The following is a 22842-nucleotide window of genomic DNA, read 5'->3' on the forward strand; positions in this document are numbered from 1 at the left end:
CCCTTCCCCCGTGTTCCTGCCTTACTTCTCCTGCCCACCCCACCCCAGAGTGCTGCCTGCCAGGCTAGACCTTGGCATTGCTCCCTGACCTCCGAAGCCACCCATCAGCACAATACGGATCCCTTTTGCCATCCAGGCCTGTGCTCATCCTTGTCAGGGCCTGGCACGGCCGCGTGGGCTGCCACGTTCCCAGACTGGGGCTGGCCACATCTCCCTGAGGAGATGCTCGTGACCACACGGTGGGGGGCGGGGGCCTGCGGGGCTCAGCTGGAGCTAGAGCCCCACACAAGGTGCAGCTGTGGCATTAACGGGGACGCTGGGGGCCAGGGCAACACTGACACAGCTTGTACACACTGCCCTGGTGACAAACTGACACTCACTCAGGTTTGAAAGCAGGTGATGGTCCGGGATCTCTGGGTCTGGTGCCCCCCCCGCCCCCCGGGGCGGTGCTGCAGGGCATGGCCTTACCTCCAGCTTTCTAGGAGGCTTCTTTCCGAGCAGAGGCATCTGAGCGGCTCGCTGAGGGAAGCCACTAGATGGTGCCATCCTCCGCCGGCAGAGCCCGGCGTGGGCCGCACACTCTTCCTGCTTCCAGGTGGGGAGCAGAGGGTGCTCTGTTCACCAACTGTCAGCCTTCTCTCCGTTGCATCGGGTCAGGCAGGGTAGGAAGGCTGGGAGACTTCCTCCTGGGGTGGGAGGCTTCCTCTGCCCTCGCCTCCCCACTGACTCCTGTGAAGCCTGTGTCCTCACCTAGAAGGCAGTCCCAGCACGACCTGCCTCAGAGGACAGGCATGAAGGGAGCCAACTGAGTCAGTGTTAAGCACATGCTGCCCGCCCCTGATGAACTTGACTGGGAAAGGGAGAAGATAGAAATACGGAAACATTTCTGAACAAGACGGGGTGGCGGCGGGGGAGGGGCGAATCTCTGGAGATGGTGCCCGGAGCTGAGCGGCTGCACCATCCCCCAGTCCAGCCTGAAGGGACAGGGGCAGGGGTGTGATCCGTGGAGGAAGGGATGTGAACGGCATCAGAAGAAGAAAGAGTGGGACTTGGGCAGGCGGCTAGTTTGATAAGGTAGGGAGGGGACCTGGAAGAGGGAGGACATGGACAGGAACCCTGAGCACGCCGCTCAGAGAGCAGCAGGGGGCCCGCTCATGCCTGGCCAGCCAAGGGATCAGCGTGGTGCTGGCAATGAGCAGAAGGCCCGTGGAGCTCAGCCCCTGGCCTCAGCAATGAGGATGGGGGCTGTGGGTGGGAGTTAGGGGGAGACGGCAAAGGTGGAGGAACCCAAGCCCTGGTCTGTGTCCCTGTGCACAGGTCTCCCAGGCCCCGGGTTCCCTGCCCCACCTCCGCTCTGGGCACCGACTGTTCCCCGGAAGCCTGCTACCTGCCTTCTCTCTGGGCCTCAGCACTCACTTGGGGCTAATGCAGGAGCATTACGTTAATTAGTTATTCATTTAATTTAACTTCACATTTGGTCTCAATTAAGCTTAAAGTGTTCTTCCTTATAGATGTTACAATAGCACTTGTAATTAAAAAGCAATAACTCTTTGCATTTCTCCTTTAGAGAGCCATTGGGAGGCTGGGGTGGTGTGTGGTTGCGGTGGGAGGGGCGGAGAGGAGAGAAATAATGAAAAGAGAGGGAACCCTTGGTACTCTGAGGCTTTCAGCAAGGCTGAAGTTGGGGCAAAGGAGACTCAGCACATCATAGGGACTGGAGATTGCTCTTGGGGATAAAGCCATGAGGTGGGGCGAGGATGGAAACTGGAGGGCAAAACGAAGCAAGACTTAGACTCGGAGGGTGGGGCCGTAGATCCAACGGTGGGCAGAATAACACCCTCTCCCCCAAAGATGTCTACACCCTAAACCCAGGGCCCGTGAATATGTTAACCACAGATGTGATTAAGCACCATGAGATGGGGAGACTATCCTGGGTGGTCAGCTTGGGCCCAGAGTAATCACAAGGCTCCTTACAAATCAAAGAGGGAGGCAAGAGTGTCAGTGGTCAAATTAGAAGATGGGGCTCTGAGGACAGACGAAGGGTACACTAGCTCAGAATCCACAAGGACAGCCTCTAGAAACCAGAAAAAGAAAGGAAATGGGATTCTCCCCTACAGCCTCCAGAACCTTTATATGAGCCTCATGAAACCTAGTGCAGATTTCTGACCTCCCAAACTGTAAGATATCTGTATCATTCCAAACCACTAATTCGGTCATACTTCGTTACTACAACAATAGGAAGTTATTACCTGTTCCTCAGTGTAGACCTAGGGAAACATCATTTGGAAGACTGAAAAACCAAAGAGATCCCCAAAGATTAAAAGGAAACATGGAGGGAATGGCTATGTAACACTGAGGTCTGGGGAAATGCTGCCTCTGTGAGTTCCCCGAGTTCTCTGAGGGCAACGCCTGACACATTCTTTACAATACCCAACACGGTGATGGAAGCCAGAAAAAAGTAACTTTCTCATTCTGTTCGTGGTGTTGGGCCCTGATTTTGATCCCTACTGTCCTTTCTTAGGTCCCAGGAACCTGAGACAAGATGTGTGCTGGGGTGGGGTGGAGGGCTGGAAGCATTTTTTCCTGGAGTAAACAGCGACTGCTGATAATGATGTTAGAAACAGAGACCAAGAAACAAATACATTCTTGGTTTGTGGCTTTGGTTCCCCCACTGGCACCTCTGAAAACCAACCCAAGTATCAAACATTCCAGGTGGACAGCGCTTAAGAGAGAGACAGCTGGGTATGTCCTGGAAAACAGCCTCTGGGCGGCCCCACTCTGTCTCTCAGCCAGGGAGGAGCCAAAGTCCACCAGGCAAAGACCCACCAAAAACACACGGTGGATGAGTGCCGGTGTCTCTGAGGTCCCACGTGGCTTTTAACTGCTTTGTCTCGGACTCTTGCCCAATCCCCATTCTGGGTTTTCCGTTCGACTTAGCTGCGGCTTTTTGCTATTTCTATCAACTGGATTTATATTGCTTGACCTTGGTCCCTTGTTTTCCATTCTTTTTTTTTTTTTTTTAATGGAGCAACACAGTAAAATACTAAATAATATAAATAATAATAAAAGTACATAGAAGCTTAGGCTGGAGCCAAACTACCTGACTTCAAACCCTGACTCCTGTTTAACCCTGAGCTGAATGACTGCAAGGAAATCACCCCTTCCCGATCGGTAAAATGGGGATATTAAGAGCACCGACTTCATATGGTTGCTTAGAGGATTATTTAATATTTACAAAGCATTTAGAAAAATGCTTAGAAAATGTTTGGTAAATATAATAAAAACTGTGATTTCAGCCTCTGAGGAATAGAATATTTCTAAGTATTAGGATGGAAATAGAGATTAAAGATCGAATCCTATGAGCTACAAAAACTCCTTCCAACTCTGAGTTCCTGTGCTCCTGTGAGGATGAATCCCACATCTGGAAACTTGTTCCTACATACCAACAGTCAGATACTTAAAGGTTTAAGACCAGAAGTTATGACAAAATATTTATTATTTGTACTCGAGGTGCTAATTAAAAATTCTGTAATGGAAAATTCTTACCTTTTTAAAGATTTGGTTAGAAAGGACGGAGGACCAATAGCTACAAAAAATATTAGCCAATATAGAAATCAGAAGTTGCTTGCAAGCCAAAAACGATCCTTAAACTGTCTGAAGAGTGAGATGTCAGGAATCCTGATGTCAGGTTTGAGCCCCATTATTAACTCGGGGAAACTCTGAAAATCTCTTCTGCTCTCTGCCTCTTTCTCTTCCATAAAATAATTGCGGCAGGTTTCTTTACACTTTGAAAAAAATCAAAGTTTGAAAATAATCAAAGTAAAATAAAAATGCTTCAACTGAAGCGGCAGTGAGATAGAGTTGATGGAAGAGTTGTTGTCTTAGAGAACAGAAGGAGAAATGGATGGCCGTGCGTTAGGATGAAGTGAACGAACAGCTGCATACACAGTACAAAGCATGAACGAATGGCTATGCATTTCCTAGGACCTGAACGATGGTACAATAATTTTGATGAATTTTTAGATTAAATAGCTAATCCAGCATGTCACCAAAGAATGTCAGCTTTACTTTCATTTTTATATATGAGAAATTTAAGGAATTTTGTCTAAAAACTACCTAATATGCGTGTGTTTTGCTGGTTTGAGGGACCGTCTAAACTATAACACGCAGCGCCACCTAGCGGACCGGGCCAACGTCTCCGGTGTGGGGTAGTGCCTGCTAACTGCTAATGGAGCTTCTGTCAGGTTTTACCAGGCTCTGAAACCACCTGTTTTTCATGGCGCACTCTTGATTTACTCTCCCTCTCCGCCTTGTAGAGAGTGTGGATCACCACAGTCTCTCTGCTACAGGATCCCCTGTGGGTAAGGCACAGTAGAGCACCGAGTGCTTGAAAGCCACTGACCAAAGAATGATGAATGGGGCACTCAGATGACCTCTAGGCCCCGTCTCCAGGAAGGCTGTGAGCCCAAGGGGCGCCATATTAAACACCGTAGGCGTGCCCCGTGTAGAGCTCTCAGTAAATTCATTTTTTAGCCTTCTGCTTCTTATCCCACCCCTGTGGGGGTGTTTTGGGGCTTGGCCATGACTGCTTGGAGTATGAAGGTAGAGGGTAATCTATCAGTCATTTCCCCACAGCTGGTCGATATGGACTGGGAATCTACAGAAAGCAGGCCACGCTAAAATACTTCGTAGAAAGTGTATTTTTTGCCCTTAACACACAAACCAGCCATTTATGTATCTGTGTAAAACACACACGCGCACGCACATGCTTTAGAAAGCTGTGGTGTTTTAGTTTCCAACCTTAACACATTTTTCTCCATGTAAGTAGTCCCCCAAAACTTCACAGCTATTATCCATTGATCTCATAGTGGGACACCTTTGTTGGGGAATAAAAAAGATGGATTCAAGGTCAGAACCTATAAGTTTTCCCAGACTTGCTCTGTCAGCAACTCTCTCAGGAGGAGAAAAATGGCTGCCTGTGCTTGTTAGAGGAGTCCAGGCTCCACTTGGCTGGCTCAACATCTCCACACAGCTTCAGTGCACCTGGAAGCTTCAGTGCAAGTGTCTAGAGAAGAGCACCTAGCCTGACCGCCTGCTTGCTCCGCTTTCCCCACGTGTCTGCATTCTCCTCTCTCCCCTCCAATCTGCTCAGAGGTATGTTTCTTCTTTCTGTTCTCACCTGTGGGCCCTAGGCCAGATGAAGAGACTAGTCCTTTGAAGTGTTCTATGACAAAGCCTTATCTGCAAAGGTTTTCCAAACCGAATAGGATAGAGACAGTTCAAGTGTAAAAATAAATACACCTGGCCCTCACCGGTCCATGACTCCCCAGAGTCATCCATTCTCTCCTCTTTTAATTTAGAGCTTAGCCCCCACTGCGGTATCATCTCTACACTGAAAACAGGCTCCAGGACAGAAAGGGAAGGAGACGTGGCCCTGACTTCCTCGAGCTCTCAGTCAAAGCTCCACAAAGCTCAGTGTGTTTTCTTTCTAGTCGGAGACAGACCTCAGGGTCTGCCACCCTGGTCGCACACGCTAGCTGTTGCGTGACACCTGGGCAAGTCAGCTCATCTCTTTAAGCCTTACTTTTTTCTACTTTAAAACCAGATTACAATAAATATATTGTAAAATTTAAAGACATTGAATTACAAGGGAACTAGTCTACTGTTGGCCTATAACACATGCTCAAAGTTCTCTTTCCATCCTGTTTTCTGGTTCTTCATTTTAAGCCAGAATATCCTTCTTCATTTAGTTCTAGGGAGTTAGGAAGAGACTTCTGAAGTGGAACCAGCCCAGGGGCTCTCCATTTAATAATAAATTTCGGTTGGCAGGGGATCTCACACAGGTATAAAGTTCTTTCTAATCCTAGGAATGTACATTTCTCACCAGCTTTGGAGAAAAGGCTACACAGCTAAAAAGAAATGATCATAACCCAAAATGGACTCTTATCACAATTAAATAAGGCACACGAAGGCTACCAAATTCAGAAAGAGAAAGAATCCAGAGATCTATAGCAACAAGACAAACAACCAACACTTCCGTATCCTTCCTTTAATCCCCAAGTAAATTTGAAATATAGAATATAGATTGAGAAAGCTGTAGCCAAGAGTCTGAAGTGAAAGCCAGTCCTTTGGTTGGTTATTGCTTTACTAGAGCAGAGGGAAGGTATACCTGTTGCCTGTACAGGTTCTGTGGTGCCATATGCACACGGTCAACAACCAACACCTGGGTAAGTCTTCCAACTCATCACATTAAAATAAGCTTTTGAACTTCGAGTGCCTTTCCTTTCCACATGATCCCACCCTTTTAACTAAGAATCTTGGGTATTATCAAAAAGATGAGATTCTTCCATCTCTTGGACAGTAGAAGCCAAGTGCTCCTTTTCCCCAAATCCACTTACTGATGTCTTGATTGAAACTCTACTGGAAGTAGATCCCTGTTACTTCTTCCCTTTCAAAACAGATAGAAAACCCGAGGAACGAGTGTGAAGAAGACCGCAACATCCCTCTGAAGATGGTGGAAATAGTCTCCACAGGGCCAATTTTGCAACCCCGTTTCTGGAAGCCAGGATTCAAGGGATTTGTCCTAGTTGTACATGGATATTTCTCTGACCTTAAGGCATAACGGCTGTCCAAACAGAGCTCTGAACAGTACCTTTCCGCTCACCGGTGACATCAAACGTGAAGGACAAAACAGGGTCCTGGTTTTCCAGAACAGTGCTCAGTAGGACCGCAGTGGTTTGGCGTAGATTGGCTCTAGGACATGATGAATGAGAACCAAAAAGACACCTCCAAGGAAGACAGCAGTGAGGAAAGCCAGCAGGACATAGCGGCCAATGAAAAAGGAATCCACAATCTGTGGAGAGAAACATCAAAAATGAAATTACAGTCACTCCAGCCGCCTGCTTGTGCTCATCTGAAACCTTTGATGAGTGAGCCCAGAGTCTGTTTGCATTTGTGACTTCCAGTAACATTCTGCTCTGAGTCTCCTCTGTAAACCATTAGGAAAGAACCTTAACTCTCTGTGCCAGAAACACAAGAAAAAGACAAGATTAATGAAGTACAGGGAAAAATATGGCTCAATGTAAGAGGAGGTTCACGAACACTGTGAAGACCTTGGATGAGCTCTTTTATGTTCTGAAATCAGTTATCTGAAAGAGTTCATGAGAAGCTTGCTTGCTTGGTCTTAGAAAAGCTCGTTTTTGTTGTTAAATTTTTTGTTATGGAGAATTTTAAACGCATATAAAAAGATGATGGTATAATAACCCCCATATATCCAAGATCAAGCCCCCAAATCATCAACCCACTGCCGATTCCAGAGGGTTCCTTTTTAAAATGGAAAGGTGATTCTTTAGAACTGTCATCACAAGAGTCCTGGACCCTAACATTCATAATCCAGCACTCCAAGGCTTAGGCTAAATGGCCATTTGCCTGAGATATTAAAATGTTGAGAGGATACGTAACGAGCCCCAAACCATCCAGCTGGCTGCCTGGCAACCGATCGTACTTGAAGCCCCAAAGCTGCTGGTTTTTGCTGACAAAACCTACACTTAGAATTGGCTCTGCCCACGTGTCTACTGTCTGCTGCCAGAGCTCTACTCTCCCCAGATCCAAATGGTGGTGCTTAAATCAGGGCAGGAAAAAGCAAATTAATCTAATGGACCTAATGGAGGAGGAACAGGAACCAAGTAATGGGGTGACTTCACAGCTTCCCAAAGGGAAAAGAACTGAAAATATCTGAGAAGCAATTGTGGGAGACAGAATAATGGCCCCCAAATGTCCACATCCTAACCTCCAGAAATGGGGAATATGTTAGGTTACATGGCAAAGGAGAAATAGGGTTGTGAGTGGAATTGAGGTTGCTAATGGGTGTCCTTTAAAATAGGGAGATTAGCCTGGATTCTCTAATCCAGGTGGGCCCAATGTAATCACAAGGGTCCTTAAACCTGGAAGAGGGAGGCAGAAGAGAAGGTCAAAGAGAGGGAAAGATGCAAGTAGAGTCGGCGAGATGTTACCTTGCTGGCTCTGAGGACGGAGCATAGGGGCCACTAGCCAAAGGCAGCCTCTAGAAGCTGGGAGGACAAAGAAACAAATTCTTCCCCAGAACCTCCAGGAAGGAAGACAGCCCTGCCAACCCCTGACTCTATCCCAGGGCGACTGTGTTTGGACTCCTAACTAACAGAACTGTAAGATAATCTGTCTGTGTTGTAAGCCACGACGTCGGTGGTGATTTGTTACAGCGGCAACAGGAAGCTAATACAATGGTGTGACACGGAGGACCTGCCAAGTCCTCGCACTGCTCTGATCACCAAGATCCCAAGATACCAAGAAAAAAAGGGCTGCTCCAGAGATTACCCCAACAGCCAACTTACAACAAAGGTCAGTTTGATAAAACAGCTTTAACATAACTTTGACCTTGGCTCCAGTACCGAACAAGTCTCTTGCGGGCTACATGTTTGCTCGTTTGACACGTTTCACTTTTTAATTAGCCAATTAGCAGGCCTTGGGTGCCGAAGGCCCAGGTCATGTATTATTGATACAGTATCGAGCCAGGCTGCTGCAGGGGCCAGTGCTCAAACCCTGAAAATGAAAACACCAATTCTGTTGGCCTCGCTGACGGACATATTTTGCTCAAACCTCCTTCTTGTCTCCTGGGTCTGCAACTCATAGGACAGAAGATAGAGGGACTGAATTCAAAACAGTGTGTTCTCTGTGCCCTTCTTCCAATATTCACATCCACAGCCATCCAGAGATATGGCCCTTCCTCACCCGCCCCCTCTCCGACAGGGAAACGGAGGCAGGAGTCTATTCCTGGCCCCCACACTTGGTATTTGCACCAACAGAGTGGTTTTTAAATGCTGACCAAAATCCCTGACACGTATGGAAACGATTCCTTAAGTGCGTGGTATTATGTCCCATGGACTTTTCAGAATGAAATTCCTTCCTTTTGCCATGATTCGTTGTAGATAGAGTTATAAAGGTGTGCCAGTTGTAGTCAGGAAGTTGTATAATTCTGTGTCCTGTAGTCTACTGTTGATGCTCACCCATAAACTCTCTGTGATGGCCCCCAAAACTCTGATGAGTCCCCAACAGTGAAGGTTTTGCAGACAGACCTCAGCTTGAATCCTTGCTCTGACTCTTCCCATACGTATATGACCCTGGGCAAGTTACTTAAACTCTTATAGCCTCGGTATCCTAACCTATAAATTGGGGATAATAATAGCACCTACTTCATACAATTTAGGGTTATCTTAGGTTTAAGTGAGATAATGCAAACAAGGTGCTTAGCAAACAACCTCACACAGAGAAATCCCTTGAAAATGTTAGATGGGGCACCTGGGTGTCTCGGTCAGTTGAGCATCCAACTCTTGATTTCGGCTCAGGTCATCTCAGAGTTGTGGGACTGAGCTCTGTAGCAGGCTCTGAGCTCAGTGGGGAGTCTGCTTCAGATTCCTTCTCTCTCCCTCTCCCTCTTCCCCTTCCCCATCTCCTTCTCCCCCAACAAAAAAAAGTGAGTTAATGTCATCATTACTTTAAAAAATGCAAATGCGAAGTTGAGAGGAAAGAAACTGCTAGAAGGAGTAATGGGAGATAAGAAGTGCCCCAGGCAGGAGTGTAGCCGACGGGTGAGGTCTCCAGAAGGACTCTGAGGGAGATGGTAATTGTCCCTCTAGAGAGGTGGGCGCAGGTTGATGGGGTTCCAGGAACGCAGGCCAGCGGATCCCCCAGACGGCGGTCAGTACCGCATTCAGCTGTCTCCACAACCTCTGCTTTCCATAGAAATGCTCTCTCCCCACCTACCTTCTCTATGGAGAGTGGTCCCTTCAGAGCACAGGTGGAGGAATGCAACACAGGGAGATGGGCGAGCACGCCGCTCAGCAGGCCGCTCAGCACGCCCAAGGCACCGCATCCACTTTAGCCAGGATCTGGGATTCTGCGCCCAGACTACCGGGATGGGGACACCTGCACTTCAGGGCCAGACCCTGTTCCTACTCTGAACTCATTTCTCATCTCCGGCCCCCACAGGGTCAGGTGGCTCTCGGACACACCACTCGTGCAGCTTGATGACCAGCGGGCTTCGAATCAGGCAAAGAACCGCCCCATGGTTTGCACGTGGGAATCACAGTGAGATTTTTGTCCCGGGTGAAAGGACAGGGGAATGTAAAACTCCCTCCAAGCTATCCCCCTCTAATGTTAACTTTACGCTTCTAACACATTTCAGCTGGCCGGTCACCAGGGGAGCAGCTCAGGGCAAGATGAAGGTATAAATCAAGGGAGACAAGAGTTATGACTCAGGAGGCAAAATAAAGCCAGTAGTTGTACCTTCACTTCCACCTCAGGGGCTGGGGCTTCACCGGCTCGGGGGAAGAGCAGCAGAACCGACGTGACGATCAGAGCACCCAGGAACACGAAAACGACGGAGAACCTGGGGTCCAAAGACAGAAAGTTACGAGCATGGTTTACAGATTCCTCTCTCTTCAGTTAAGTCTGGAGCAGCTTTTCCCTGGAGCCAATATTCTAAGTTTCAGTCTCTTAACAAGGCCCAAAGCCCTGCTGCCCACGCTGTCCGGAGAATTTGGAAACCTCTCCCCTTCAGCCCAGAGCCCTTCTTTTTGGACAGGCCCCCAACTGGATGCATTCCTGTTGATGCCTGGTAATCCCAAATTCCTAAGAATGAGAATGGGTACTTTTTATTTTGCCTCTGTGTGCTCCTAATCATGAACAATCAAAGCAGCCCTTCTCTCTTCTCAACTTCTCTGTCTTTAGCTGAAAGACTTTGGTAAATGACATTGCTCGCCGCTTCATCCCGCCGCGGTCTGGCCACAGCACAGCTCTGCAGGGTGGTCGTGGTCTGTGTGCTGAGGCCCGTGTCCTAAAGAGAGCCAGCCTAAGCCATCAGCATGTCTGCAGTGTCCCCATGCCCAAGTCAGAGCCTCAGGGACTGGACCAAGCAAGTGCCCTAAGTCGGAACAATTCAGAAACACACATACATACTCCCTCCCAAGAAGTTCAACAGGCAGCGAATGCGGATTTCCTTTTTTGTCTCTTCTGTCCCCCCCATCGCCTCCACAGTGAGAGACAGAAAACACCATTTCCTTTCTCCTCTCACCTCTGCGTCAGAGCATGAATAACGCAGTCAGTGCTTATAATAACAGGTTAAAATGCAACTCCTTCAAACTGCCAGTAATTACAAAAATGATCTTCTGGATTCTAACACTTTCACGAACATCAGCGATTTCACTTCTAATTGCTTTTACCTTGGACTCCCAGCTGGAGAGAAGGCCTTACCTGGCTATCCCGGAGGCTCTGGATAACAGCACACACAGCAGCAGCACCAGTACCCAGAGGAGGGCCAAGAGGAACACGCCGGCCCCCACCCCCAGCACGGTGCCAGCCATCTGTGGGGGAGAAGAAGTGTGAGCACTGCGCCCCGCACACTCCCTGCGCCAGTTCTGCCTGTCTTCCTCCCACTCCCGGTATGCGTGAGGGTGTTCAGACAAATGCAAATACAGAAAGTCTGAACTCAGTCTGATGAACTTCTGATGACTGATGTGATGGCAGGATTAACTGGTACAGATCTTTGGGGGAAGTCCAGTCCCTTCAGAGGATTTAGAAAACTGAAATCCTGGGATGCCTGGGTGGCTCAGTTGGTTAAGCATCTGCCTTCAGCTCAGGTTGTGATCCCAGGGTCCTGGGATCAAGCCCCACATTGGGCTCCTTGCTCAGCGAGAAGCCTGCTTCTCCCTCTGCCTGCTGCTCCCCCTACTTGTGCTCCCTTGCTATCTCTCTGACAGATAAATGAATAAAATCTTAGGAAGGGAGAGAGGGAGGGAGGGAGGGAAAAAAAAGAAAAGAGAGACCCAGACAATCACAAGACAGAAATGTCCCCCTGTGTCGTTGAGATTTTCTTCACCAAAGGAAGCAAACTCCTAAGCCCTTGAAGAAGACAAGGACGATGAAGAAGAAAGGAGCCTCACTATATTTGAGCATTCACGGAGTGCTGAGTATCTTACAAATACATTTCATTTAATCATGGCCGCAGGTGTCTGAAGTAGGTCTTACTACAGCCGTGTCACAGAACACGTAAGTAAGGCGTCATGCGAAGGGCTATGTATTCACAAACCAGTGGCTTACAATAGAACAGTATCCTGTCACGGTACTGGAGGCCAGAAATCTGAAATCAAGGGGCCTGCCAGGTTGGGCTGCCTCTAGAGGCTCTACAGGACAATGCTTCCAGGATTTTCCAGCATCTGGAGGGCCAGGCATTGCTTGGCTTGCAGCTGCACAGCTCCAATCTCTGTTTCCATCTTTCCATGCCCTTCTCCTTTGTGTCTCTGTCACTTCCTCCTCTGTCTTTTATGAGGACACTCGTAGTGGACTTAGGGTCCACCCAAAGAATCTGGTTTGTTCTCCTCTCAAGATCCTCAGTTACGTCTGCAAAGACCCTCCTTCTCCATCAGGTCATGCTCCCAGGTTCCAGGGATTAGGATGTGGGCACGATCTTTTGAGGGGCCATCACTCAGTGGGCCACCCACTCCACTGAATCTAGAGCACGCCTCATTTTCCACTTCAGTATCAGAGACAAATCTTAAGCAAATAAATTCCTCCTCAGTTCATGGTTTTCTTTACCGTGATGGTTTAAATACCACAAAAATTATTATCTATGAGAAGTTCTGTCGTAAAGGCATTGGAAAGTTTGGAAAGGAAGCCCTGGGCATAAACTGCCAAACAAACAAACATTTATTCAGTCAACATCTATACTGTGCCACGGTCTGGGGATCACAAGGGCAGATAAGACGTATCTTCTGACAGAAGCTGCAGGCCCACTGGGGAACACTGTCATGTAAACAGCTATCCATGCCGCACTCTGATAAGGAGACAGAATACAAAGTGGGACAAAGTGGGAGCTGAGGCAGCGCAAAAGGAGAAGGGCCTCAATGAGGAGATGACTTCCCATAGGCCCATTTGGGAAAGAATCCATGTGGTAAGATGACAGGTACGGGGAGGGGTAGGCCGAGAGAGGAGTGGCAGCAGGTGGACTGGGCTCTCACTTGCTTCTCTAACTTATCTGGGGCACCCCCCTCTTAGAGCGCACGGTATTACACCAATAACTCTAAAGTGCCAAGAGTTTCCCCACCGCTGGGTCCCTGTACTTGCTGTTTCCACTGTCTGGAATTAATCCACAAGCCCCACGAACCTTCCACTATTTGTGGGACTGACTTCTCCTCATCTGTCTGATCTCAGCTTTAAATGTGCCTTCCTCAGAAAGGTCTTCCCTGATGGCTCTGGTTAAAGGAACGCCCCGAACAATTACCCTCCATCACTCCTTATTTCCTTCAGGGTCCATTTCACAAACTGTAGTTCACTTTTTAACTTACTATTTACCGGTTTACTTTCTATGTCTCCAACCAGGATAGCAAACTCCAAGAGGGCAGAGATTTTATATCTTGCTCCCCACAGTATCCCCAGTTCTTTTTTTTTTTTTTTTTAAAGATTTTATTTATTTATTTGACAGAGAGAAATCACAAGTAGACGGAGAGGCAGGCAGAGAGAGAGAGAGAGGGAAGCAGGCTCCCCGCTGAGCAGAGAGCCCGATGCGAGACTCGATCCCAGGACCCTGAGATCATGACCTGAGCTGAAGGCAGTGGCTTAACCCACTGAGCCACCCAGGCGCCCAATATCCCCAGTTCTTACCACAGGTATAATAAGCAAGAAATATTTGTTGGATGAATAAATGAAGCAATGCTAACAAATCCACAGACATCGAGTGAAGGGCTGATATTTAACGTTAGCAAGAGGATTGTAACTTCTGGCCAATATGCTGGACAGCCCTAACACGGGAAGTACCTCGCACAACAGTGGACACATAGAAATGCTTCGTAAAATTACGCAAAAAGAACTCAATACACAGCAGAGCTCGGAAGCAATAACGGAAAATCCTTAAATGAAAGCACATATCAGAATCTGAGTGGTGAGCAGGAGCTGAGCCCAAAGGTCTACAGGGTTACTAAAACCAGCTGCAGACCCATGGAGTGGTCCCTCCTGAACAGATGAGGTCTCAGACCTACGACACAGAGAACTGAATGAAGAACAAGGCATAAAGATAAGCCCAGAAAGGGCTCAGTTGTCTTTGAAACAGGGACTAGAACATTTGCTACTGACTCTGTTGGAAGAAAGTTGGCCAAGTACCTCAGGCCGTGAGTGAAAAACAGACTAACCCAAGAGAAATCTGAATCCCAAGCCAACACCACATGCCAGTGTGGGGTTCAAATCATACTACCAAAGCAGTATGGGAATCTTGAGAAGGAAGATTTACATAAAACCAGTCTCAAAGTGAGAAACTCGTGGGATCCCGGCAGAGACAACTGAAACCTCTTGGTAGGGATGCCACACAAGTCAGCGGGCAAGGCTCCCACTAGAGTGGGTATAAAATAAATTTGGGTTGGACATAAAAGGAGTGAAATGGCTCTCATAGCTATACTTTAGCAAGAATGAAAATGAACCAAGAAAGAAGGCATGAAATGTAAGGAGGGACGGTATGAAAAATACTGGGTAATACTGATAGTAAAGACTTCTGTAATGAAAAGAAGGGCTAATTGTTTGAGGAGTTAAAAACAAAGAAGAACAATAGCAACACAATATGAATATGTTTCCTCAGGCAAGGGAACCAAAACCAAAAATAAACTATTAGGATTCCACCAAAATAAAAAGCTTTTGCACGACCCAGGAAACAATCAACAAAACAAGAAGGCAACCTAGTGAATGGGAAAAGATATTTGCAAATGCTATTTTCCATAAGGAGTTAATACCCAAAATACATAAAGAACTTCTACAACTCAACACCAAAATCCAATCTGATGAAAAAATGGGTAGAGGTTCTGAAGAAACATTTTTCCAAAGATATCCAGATGACCAACAGACACATGAAAAGATGCTCAACATCATTCATCATCAGGGAAATGCAAATCAAAATCACAATGAGATATTACACTAGTCAGAATGGCTAGACAAAAAAGAGACAAGAAAGAACAAGTGTTGGTGAGGATGTGGAGAAAAGAAACCTTCATACACTACTGGTGGAACGTAAATTGGTACAACCACTTGAAAAACAGTATGGAGGGCGCCTGGGTGGCTCAGTGGGTTAGGCCGCTGCCTTCAGCTCGGGTCATGGTCTCAGGGTCCTGGGATCGAGTCCCGCATCGGGCTCTCTGCTCGTGTTGCTGAGCAGAGAGCCTGCTTCCTCTTCTTTCTCTCTCTGCCTGCCTCTCTGCCTACTTGTGATCTCTCTCTGTCAAATAAATAAATAAATAAATCTTAAAAAAAAAAAAAGAAAAGAAAAACAGTATGGAGGTTCCTCAAAAAATTAAAAATAGAAATACGATATGATTCAGTGATTCCATTACTGGGAATTTACCCAAAGAAAATGGGAACACTAATCTGAGCAGCATTATTTACACTAGCCAAGATATGGAAGCAACCTAAGTGTCCATGGATGGAAGAATGGATATAGATAAGGTAGCTAAAGAGGATTAAAAGGTACAAACTTCCAGTTACACAATAAGTCACAGAGATTCAATGTGTTGTACACCTGAAACTAATATAACACTGTATGCCAATTATACTTTAATAATAAAGAAAATAAAAACAAGGAAGAGCTGAAATATTTGTCAACAGTTACGTGGAAGATGAGAAAGGACAGTTCCAAGTGAAATTATTGGTAATTATTTTGCTCTGGAAGAGATGCCAGTTAATGATTACCTGTAGGCTTTGTTAAACTAAATCTGCATGTTAAAAAACATATAAGTGAACACCAAATAAAAGAAACAGGGTAAATAACTTCCACACTAATAGAGTGAAAAAAATAAAGGAAGGGGGCAGAAGGCAAGAGGGGAGAGAAACAAAGAAAAAGCAAGGAATATAGAAAATACAACACAAGATTGTAAAATAAACCCAAATATAACAGTCATCAAAGTAAACACACATGATTATTCTCGAATATTAAAGGAGATTTTCATACTGGATGTTGTTTAAACCGGCTCTTTGCATGGAAAGAATAATGAGAGAGATACTGAAAAAAGGCAACTGATAAAGAAACTAAAAGATCAAATACAAATAAAACAAAAACAAGGGGGAAAAGGGGAAGATGGTAGGATGTTGTCCAACAGATAAAGAGTTTCAGTTTTGTAAAATGAAAAAGTTCCAGAGATCCCTTGCACAACAATGTGAATATCCTTAAGACTACTTAACCAAACATTTAACGTGGTTGAGATGGCGAATTCAAGGTATGTGTGTTTTATTTACTTTTTTTTTAAAGATTTTATTTATTTATTTGACAGAGAGAAATCACAAGTAGGTGGAGAGGCAGGCAGAGAGAGAGAGAGAGGGAAGCAGGCCCCCTGCTGAGCAGAAAGCCCGATGCGGGACTCGATCCCAGGACCCTGAGATCATGACCTGAGCCGAAGGCAGCGGCTTAACCCACTGAGCCACCCAGGCGCCCAAGGTATGTGTGTTTTACCACAATTTTAAAAAAGCCAAACCAAACAAAATAAAATCTGGTGAAGCAATGTTAGTATCAAAATAGAATGGAAAGCTTTCAAAGGTATTAAGAGTGACAGTCCCCAACAGGAAAACTGAACAAAAAAAAAACCGAAAAAACAAACAAACAAAAAAACAACTCAGGACAAATATAAACCCAAGACAAAGCCTGGGTGGCTCAGTGGGTTAAGCCCCTGCCTTCGGCTCAGGTCATGATCCCAGGGTCCTGGGATCGAGCCCCGCATCGGGCTCTCTGCTCTGTAGGGAGCCTGCTTCCTCCTCTCTCTCTGCCTGCCTCTCTGCCTACTTGTGATCTCTGTCAGATAAAGAAAAAATCTTTAAAAAAAAAAAATGTAAAGTCAAAAGGAATCACTGCAATAAATGGACAAACCCACAAATTTAGCGGAGATTTTAATATACCTCTTTCAGAAACTTAAAGTGAATATATGAATGGCCAATAAAGATGTGAAAGGTGCTCAACTCCATTACTCATCAGGAAACTGAAATGAAAACCACCCTGCAGTACCTCTAGATACCCACCAGAATGGCCATGAAGGTATAAACTTCCAGTTATAAAATAAGTATGTCAGAGAGATTCGATATGTTGTACACCTGAAACTGTATGTCAATTACACTTAAACAATTAAAACAAAATAAGGAAGAGCGAAAACATTTGTCAACAGTTACGTGGAAGATGAGAAAGGGCAGTTCAAAGTTAAATTCTTGGTTATTATTTTGCTCTGGGGAAGGTAACACCACCAAGTGTTGACAAAGATATGGGGTAAATGGAACCCTGATTCAAAGAAACCAAACGTCAAAAACCTTTCATGAGGCAACTGGGGAACTCTGAACAGTATTTGCATATTGGATGGTACTAGGGAATTATTATTTTGGTTTATATGTGATGATATTGGGGTGTCTGGGTGGCTCAGTGGGTTAAGTGGCTGACTCTTGGTTTCAGCTCTGGTCATGATCTCAGGATTATGAGATCGAGCCCCACGTTCCGCTCTAAGCTCCGCTCAGAATCTTGCCTGTCCTTTTCCCAATGTTCCTCCCCTCACTCATGCTCATCTGCATGCGCTTTCTCTCTCTCTCCCCCAAATGAGTACAATCTTAAAAAAAAAATGTGATGACACTGTGGTTACACTGCTAAAAGATTACAACATACATATAGACATGCACAGACATACCACCGATAACATATGTCCGGGAACTTCAGGATTATCCAGGGAAAGGTGAAGGGGGTTAACGTGAAATAGGACGGGTACTGCAATAACTGTTGAAGCTGGATCATGAGTACATGAGTGTTTGCTATACTATTTTTTACACTTTTGAATGTATTTGAAACTTTCATAGTAGAAAGATGTGTATATTTCTGGTTTAAGTAGGAATAAATACAAAGAAAGGTGTGTTAAGATTTTTACAGCAAAAATTGCTAAACTTTATTCAAAGGTATTAAAAAATATTTATTTATTTATTTATTTATTTATCTATTTCTCTATCTATCTGTCTATGAGAGAGAAAGAGAGAGAACTCGCAAGGGGGTAGGGAGATGGACAACAGACCTTGTGCTGAGTGAGGAGGTCAAGGCAGGGCTTGATCTCATGACCCTGAGATCATGACCTGAACCAAAACCGTGAGTCGGACACTCAACTGACTGAGCCTCCGAGGCACCCCCAAAGCTATTTTTCTTTAAAGGCCTGAATAGAATAACCAGAGTAGAGAAATAACCAACATTCTTGGAAGGGACGGTTCAATAATAAAAGATCTCAACATCAATTCAATGCAATTCTAACCAAAATCTTAAAATAATTTTTTGTGGAGCTCATGGAACTTGAAAACGTATCCCAAATTCATATGCAAGAGCAAAAGCCCAAGAATAGCGAAAACAATTTTGAGAACTAGGATGGAGACTTGCCTTTCTTGTTACCAACTGCCGCAAGACACATTATAAAACCAAGGTAATTAAAACAGTGTGATATGGCATAAAGACACATGGATCAGTGGAATAAAACAGAGAGCCCAGGAACAGATCCATGCATTTATGAAAACTTGGTACAGGACAGAGTTGGTTCTGATTCAGCAGGTAAAGGATTTCATGGATGGTGTTGGGACAAATGATTATCCAATCAGAAAGCAGTCATACTCGACCTCTACTTTATGTCATATACAAGCCAATTTTAAATGGAAAGTAATTCATAATAAAACAGCATATGTTTAAATATACAAATGTTCAGGCTGACTACACCAGAATATATAATGAAGTACAGCAGTCAGATGCTTGCACCTAAACTTAGAATCCTCATGAGCGCAAAGCTACAAATGCAGGCCCATGCAGGTGTGCTGTGTGGCAACTCAAATACCACGAGCTGGGATGCCTTCAGCTCTGTGATTTTCTCAAGTGATGAACAACTCTTGTGAAAGTTCCAAAACACAAGTAAGTATAATTTCCCCTTGATTTACATTTGAGTTGCATTCCTGGAAATTTTACTATGTCACACTGTGCCAAAGAATACATTATGTTTATATGAAAAATGGAGTTAGGTTCTAGGCTGAGATTGGAAATGAGGATCCTGTGGGACAATCGAAAATGGTGCAGGATGCAGGACAATTCTTTGCGGCAGCCTAGCATCCCCAGCCCTGCTCCGTAAACCCCAGTAGTGTCTCTAAATCACAACAATAACCAAATGTGCTCTCACAAATTCCAAAATGACCTACAGGGTGGTACCATCCCCTTGGAGAACCAACACTCTAGAAAAGCTCTTGCATAAAGAGACATGTACAAGGATGTTCACTGCAGTTTTTTTTTTCAAAAGAGCAAAACATCTGGAAAAAACCAAAAGGTCTATCAATAAGGGAATGGATACAATATTATATACTCATCATGAACACTTAAAATGAACTTGGCTAAATGTATTGATACGAATGTTATCTCCAAAACAATGCTGAGTGATAAAAGCAAATTACAAAATGAAGACCACAGTGTGATACCACTTGTATTTTCAAAATTAAGAAAGTAATGAAAGTAACCGATTGTGCCACTCATTGGTGCAAATAAGCATCTGATTCTTGGTTTCAGTTCACATTGTCATCTCGGTCCTGAGATCGAGTTCTGTGTAGGGCTCTTGCTCAGTAGTCTCTGCTCAGTGTGGAGTCTGCTTAAGTTTCTCTTTCTCCCTCCCTCTGCCTCCCTCCCCACCCTGTACTCTCTCACACAAGCTCTCTCTCTCAAATAAATAAATAAATCTTTAAAAAGTGACATATTGTTTACAAAATGCATATATATTGTACAAATATAAACAACATGGGCATGGGGTGCCTGGGTGGCTCAGTGGGTTAAAGCCTCTGCCTTCAGCTCAGGTCATGGTCTCAGGGTTGTGGGATCGAGCCCCGCATCGGGCTCTCTGCTCAGCAGGGAGCCTGCTTCCTCCTCTCTGCCTGCCTCTCTGCCTACTTGTGATCTCTGTCTGTCAAATAAATAAAATCTTTAAAAAAAAAAAATACATGGGCATGAATGATGCACAACAATTTCCAAAGGAAAGCAAATGGGGCCAGAAAAGAGAACAGAAGGATCTTAATTCAATCAGTGATGTTTTGTTTCTTTAAAAGAAAAAACTTGAGCAGATGTGCCAAAATGTTCATGTTTGTTTAAGCTAGTTAGTAGGGCATAGGTATCTGTTATACTAGCCAGTATAATAGTCTCAATTTATGAAATTCTTCAGAGAATTCTTAATTTTTAAAGAAGTAGCTGGAGGCTCAGTGCATATGAATTGAGATCAGAGACCAGATTGGGGACCAATAGGGGACTCTCTGGATAAGGGATGATGAGGGTCTGGCCTTCTGCCTTAGCTGTGGAAATGGAAAGGAGTCAAGGGAAAAGGTATTAGAGATGACTCAGGTTTCCTGCTTGGTTGACTGTGCAGATGGCACTACCCTAACAAGATAACTAGTCAAATTTAATTGCTGATGTTTGGGATAAACTATAGAAATAACTTGTAAAACTTGGACCAACTCTAACACCTAGAATACAAGGCAAGTGGTGGTCGAAGTTGGTACCATTAGAAACAAGGCCCTTCAACCCCCCATGGAATATTAAAGGTTCATGAGACACTGGGAATCCATATGTGGCATGGCTTTAAAGTAATGAGACAACTATCCCCAAGTTCTTCTAAGAATGAGGTTCATCTCTTTATAAACAAACTGTGTACATTTTCTGGCTAAGCATGGAAAGGGAAGCCTGGATATAGTATAGAGTGCTGCTGTGGGAAAGATGTGAACATCGGGTCATTTTATCTTGTTAATTCTGTGTGGGAATAATACTAATGATTATTTCTCATAGTGGAATAGCTAAATTATTGAGTAAATATGATTAAAAAATTAAAACAATGGTGTTTTGGATACATGTCCGGGACTTTTCCAAACCTTCTTTGAGAACAGATGGTTTAGCCAACTTGCTTTCCAGAGTAAGTCCACTTAAGTCTGTGGCATTTAAAGCAGGTGGACTAGAATCAGAATAAAGAAATGTCTCCATTTGAACACCCTGTTTAGTAGCTGGCAACCAGAGCAACCCCAGGGCCAATTTGCCCCCTCTGTGCTCCTACTGTGATGTCTTTCTTTGGGAAGAGATAGTCCCAAACTTTTAGAGGTCTGTATAGTGCACTGCTCATTCATTTATTGTTAGTTCTACATACCGTTTCTCACAGCTCTCAGAGAAAACTGAGAGAGGCATACATTCATGCATACAGCCCAGTAGATTAAAAATACATGGCTCGCCATGGCTATCCATCATGCGTGAGTATACTAATGGCCATTAGGAGATGACTTACAGTCGGGTACAAATGTGGATTCCGTGGAGGAGAAGTTGGTCCTAGCGGGGCTGGTGATGGGAGCTAGATATCTACCCATTCCTACATTTTCAGACTCAAGGCCTTGAAGGCAGCAGAAAACAGAGATTACAGGAATGAATGGCCCTTCTTCAGGATTCCTTTCCACTTTCCTTTATAACCATTCCAAACCTTCAAATATAATGGGGGGGGTATCACACATACATTTTTCTACAGTGAACATTTCACTACGGTTTGAATTTTAATGTACTAGGATAATGCTTCTACCTTTGTAATTAAGTAAAATGCAAGCCTGGGAGAAATCAATTGTGGAGCTGCGTAAATGCCATCGATGTGGCATCAGGTCCTAACGCAGTGCGAGAAAAGGGGGATCAGTGGATCCAGACCCGTCCTTCCACCCACTTTCCTGGGCGGCGTGCGGGCCGTCTGGAAGCTACCTCCCCAGGCGCTCCCCGGACAGCAGCACTCCAGCGCTGGAGTCAGCACCCCGGAACGCGGGCTCTAGCGTCTCTCCCCAGCCCTGAGGCTCGTTCAAACTGGCGGCAGGAAAACGTCGCCCCCAGGTCTCATCAAAATGTTCGCCGGGCTACCTCGCAGTAACTGGAGAGACTACGGTCTCGGTCATAAGGTATTTGAATCAGACACTGACATTCACTTTCTTAGGAGCACGACAAAGAAAGCATCCCTTCTTTCTCAGCCCCAATTAAGTGTTTATTAGCCGCCGGGCCTTGGGAGCAGGTCGGCGGTAAGGATGGTCTGAGAGTCTGCGCAGAGCCATCCGCCCGCGGCATCTTCTAGCCTCCTCAGCCCCAGCCTCCGCCATTCTCCCTTCGCGGCAGCACCCCACGCCCCCGCAACTTTCCTCGCCTTCCCCTCACCTGGCCCTCCCTCTCCCGGGTCCCCTACTCACACCTCACTGTCCGGCCGGTTCCAGCCCGCAGGGGCTTCGGTCTACTTGTGACGAATCACAAGTGGGCTTTCATCCAGGTGATTCCAGATTCGCTAATCAGCGCCGCTCTTTCAACGCTTAGCTTCCTTCTCATTTGCTTACAACAGCAGCGCCTCCAGGCAACGCTAAGCGTGGTGGGTGGGCACGTCGCACTCCGTTACGCATTCCGATTGGTGGGTGCTATTGGACCCGAGACCGGCCTCAAGTTCGATTGGATCGAGGCAGTCCTGGCTCCGCCTCCCGTCCCACCCTGTTGTCAATCACACCATCTCTTAGGTAACCCACGGAACCATTGGTCAGTCTAGCGTGGGGGCGGGTTGTTCGGCAGTTCTCCCGGCCTCTCTCGCTGTTACTATGGTTGTGAAGCGGAGGTAGGCAACACCTTCGCCTAGTTTCGAAGTCCGAGATTTGTACAGCGGTTTAGACGTTAATGTCTGTTTCGGAGTCTGATGGACATCTCAGACCCCGACCCACTGGTTTGGGTGGGTGGTGGGACTTCAGGGGCAAGTCAGGTTA

At 45.7% G+C, this 22842-nt stretch overlaps 1 protein-coding gene across 1 annotated transcript; it reads right to left on the reverse strand.

Moving 5' to 3' along the window:
* Nucleotides 1-6034: 6034 nt before the first annotated feature.
* Nucleotides 6035-22407, reverse strand: TMEM218 (transmembrane protein 218). The gene is made up of 4 exons (XM_044258137.1): nucleotides 22290-22407; nucleotides 11287-11396; nucleotides 10321-10423; nucleotides 6035-6853 (listed from the first exon to the last, which is right to left on the reverse strand). The coding sequence occupies exons 2-4, from the start codon at nucleotides 11394-11396 to the stop codon at nucleotides 6719-6721; spliced, it is 348 nt and encodes a 115-aa protein (XP_044114072.1). The 5' UTR covers nucleotides 22290-22407; the 3' UTR covers nucleotides 6035-6718.
* Between the last annotated feature and the right edge of the window lie 435 nt (nucleotides 22408-22842).

The sequence above is a fragment of the Neovison vison genome, chromosome 7, assembly GCF_020171115.1.
Source record: "Neovison vison isolate M4711 chromosome 7, ASM_NN_V1, whole genome shotgun sequence".
Taxonomy (NCBI): Eukaryota; Metazoa; Chordata; class Mammalia; order Carnivora; family Mustelidae; genus Neogale; species Neogale vison.

Bases quoted from the DNA above. Each gene is read 5' to 3' on its own strand.
- TMEM218 (XM_044258137.1), bottom strand. From the start codon at position 11,396: ATGGCTGGCACCGTGCTGGGGGTGGGGGCCGGCGTGTTCCTCTTGGCC. The intron at 10,424-11,286 runs GTAAGGCCTTCT...TTTGGACCCCAG, and splicing joins AGAGCCTCCGGGATAGCCAG to GTTCTCCGTCGTTTTCGTGT. The intron at 6,854-10,320 runs GTACAACTACTG...TTCTCTCCACAG, and splicing joins CCCCTGAGGTGGAAGTGAAG to ATTGTGGATTCCTTTTTCAT.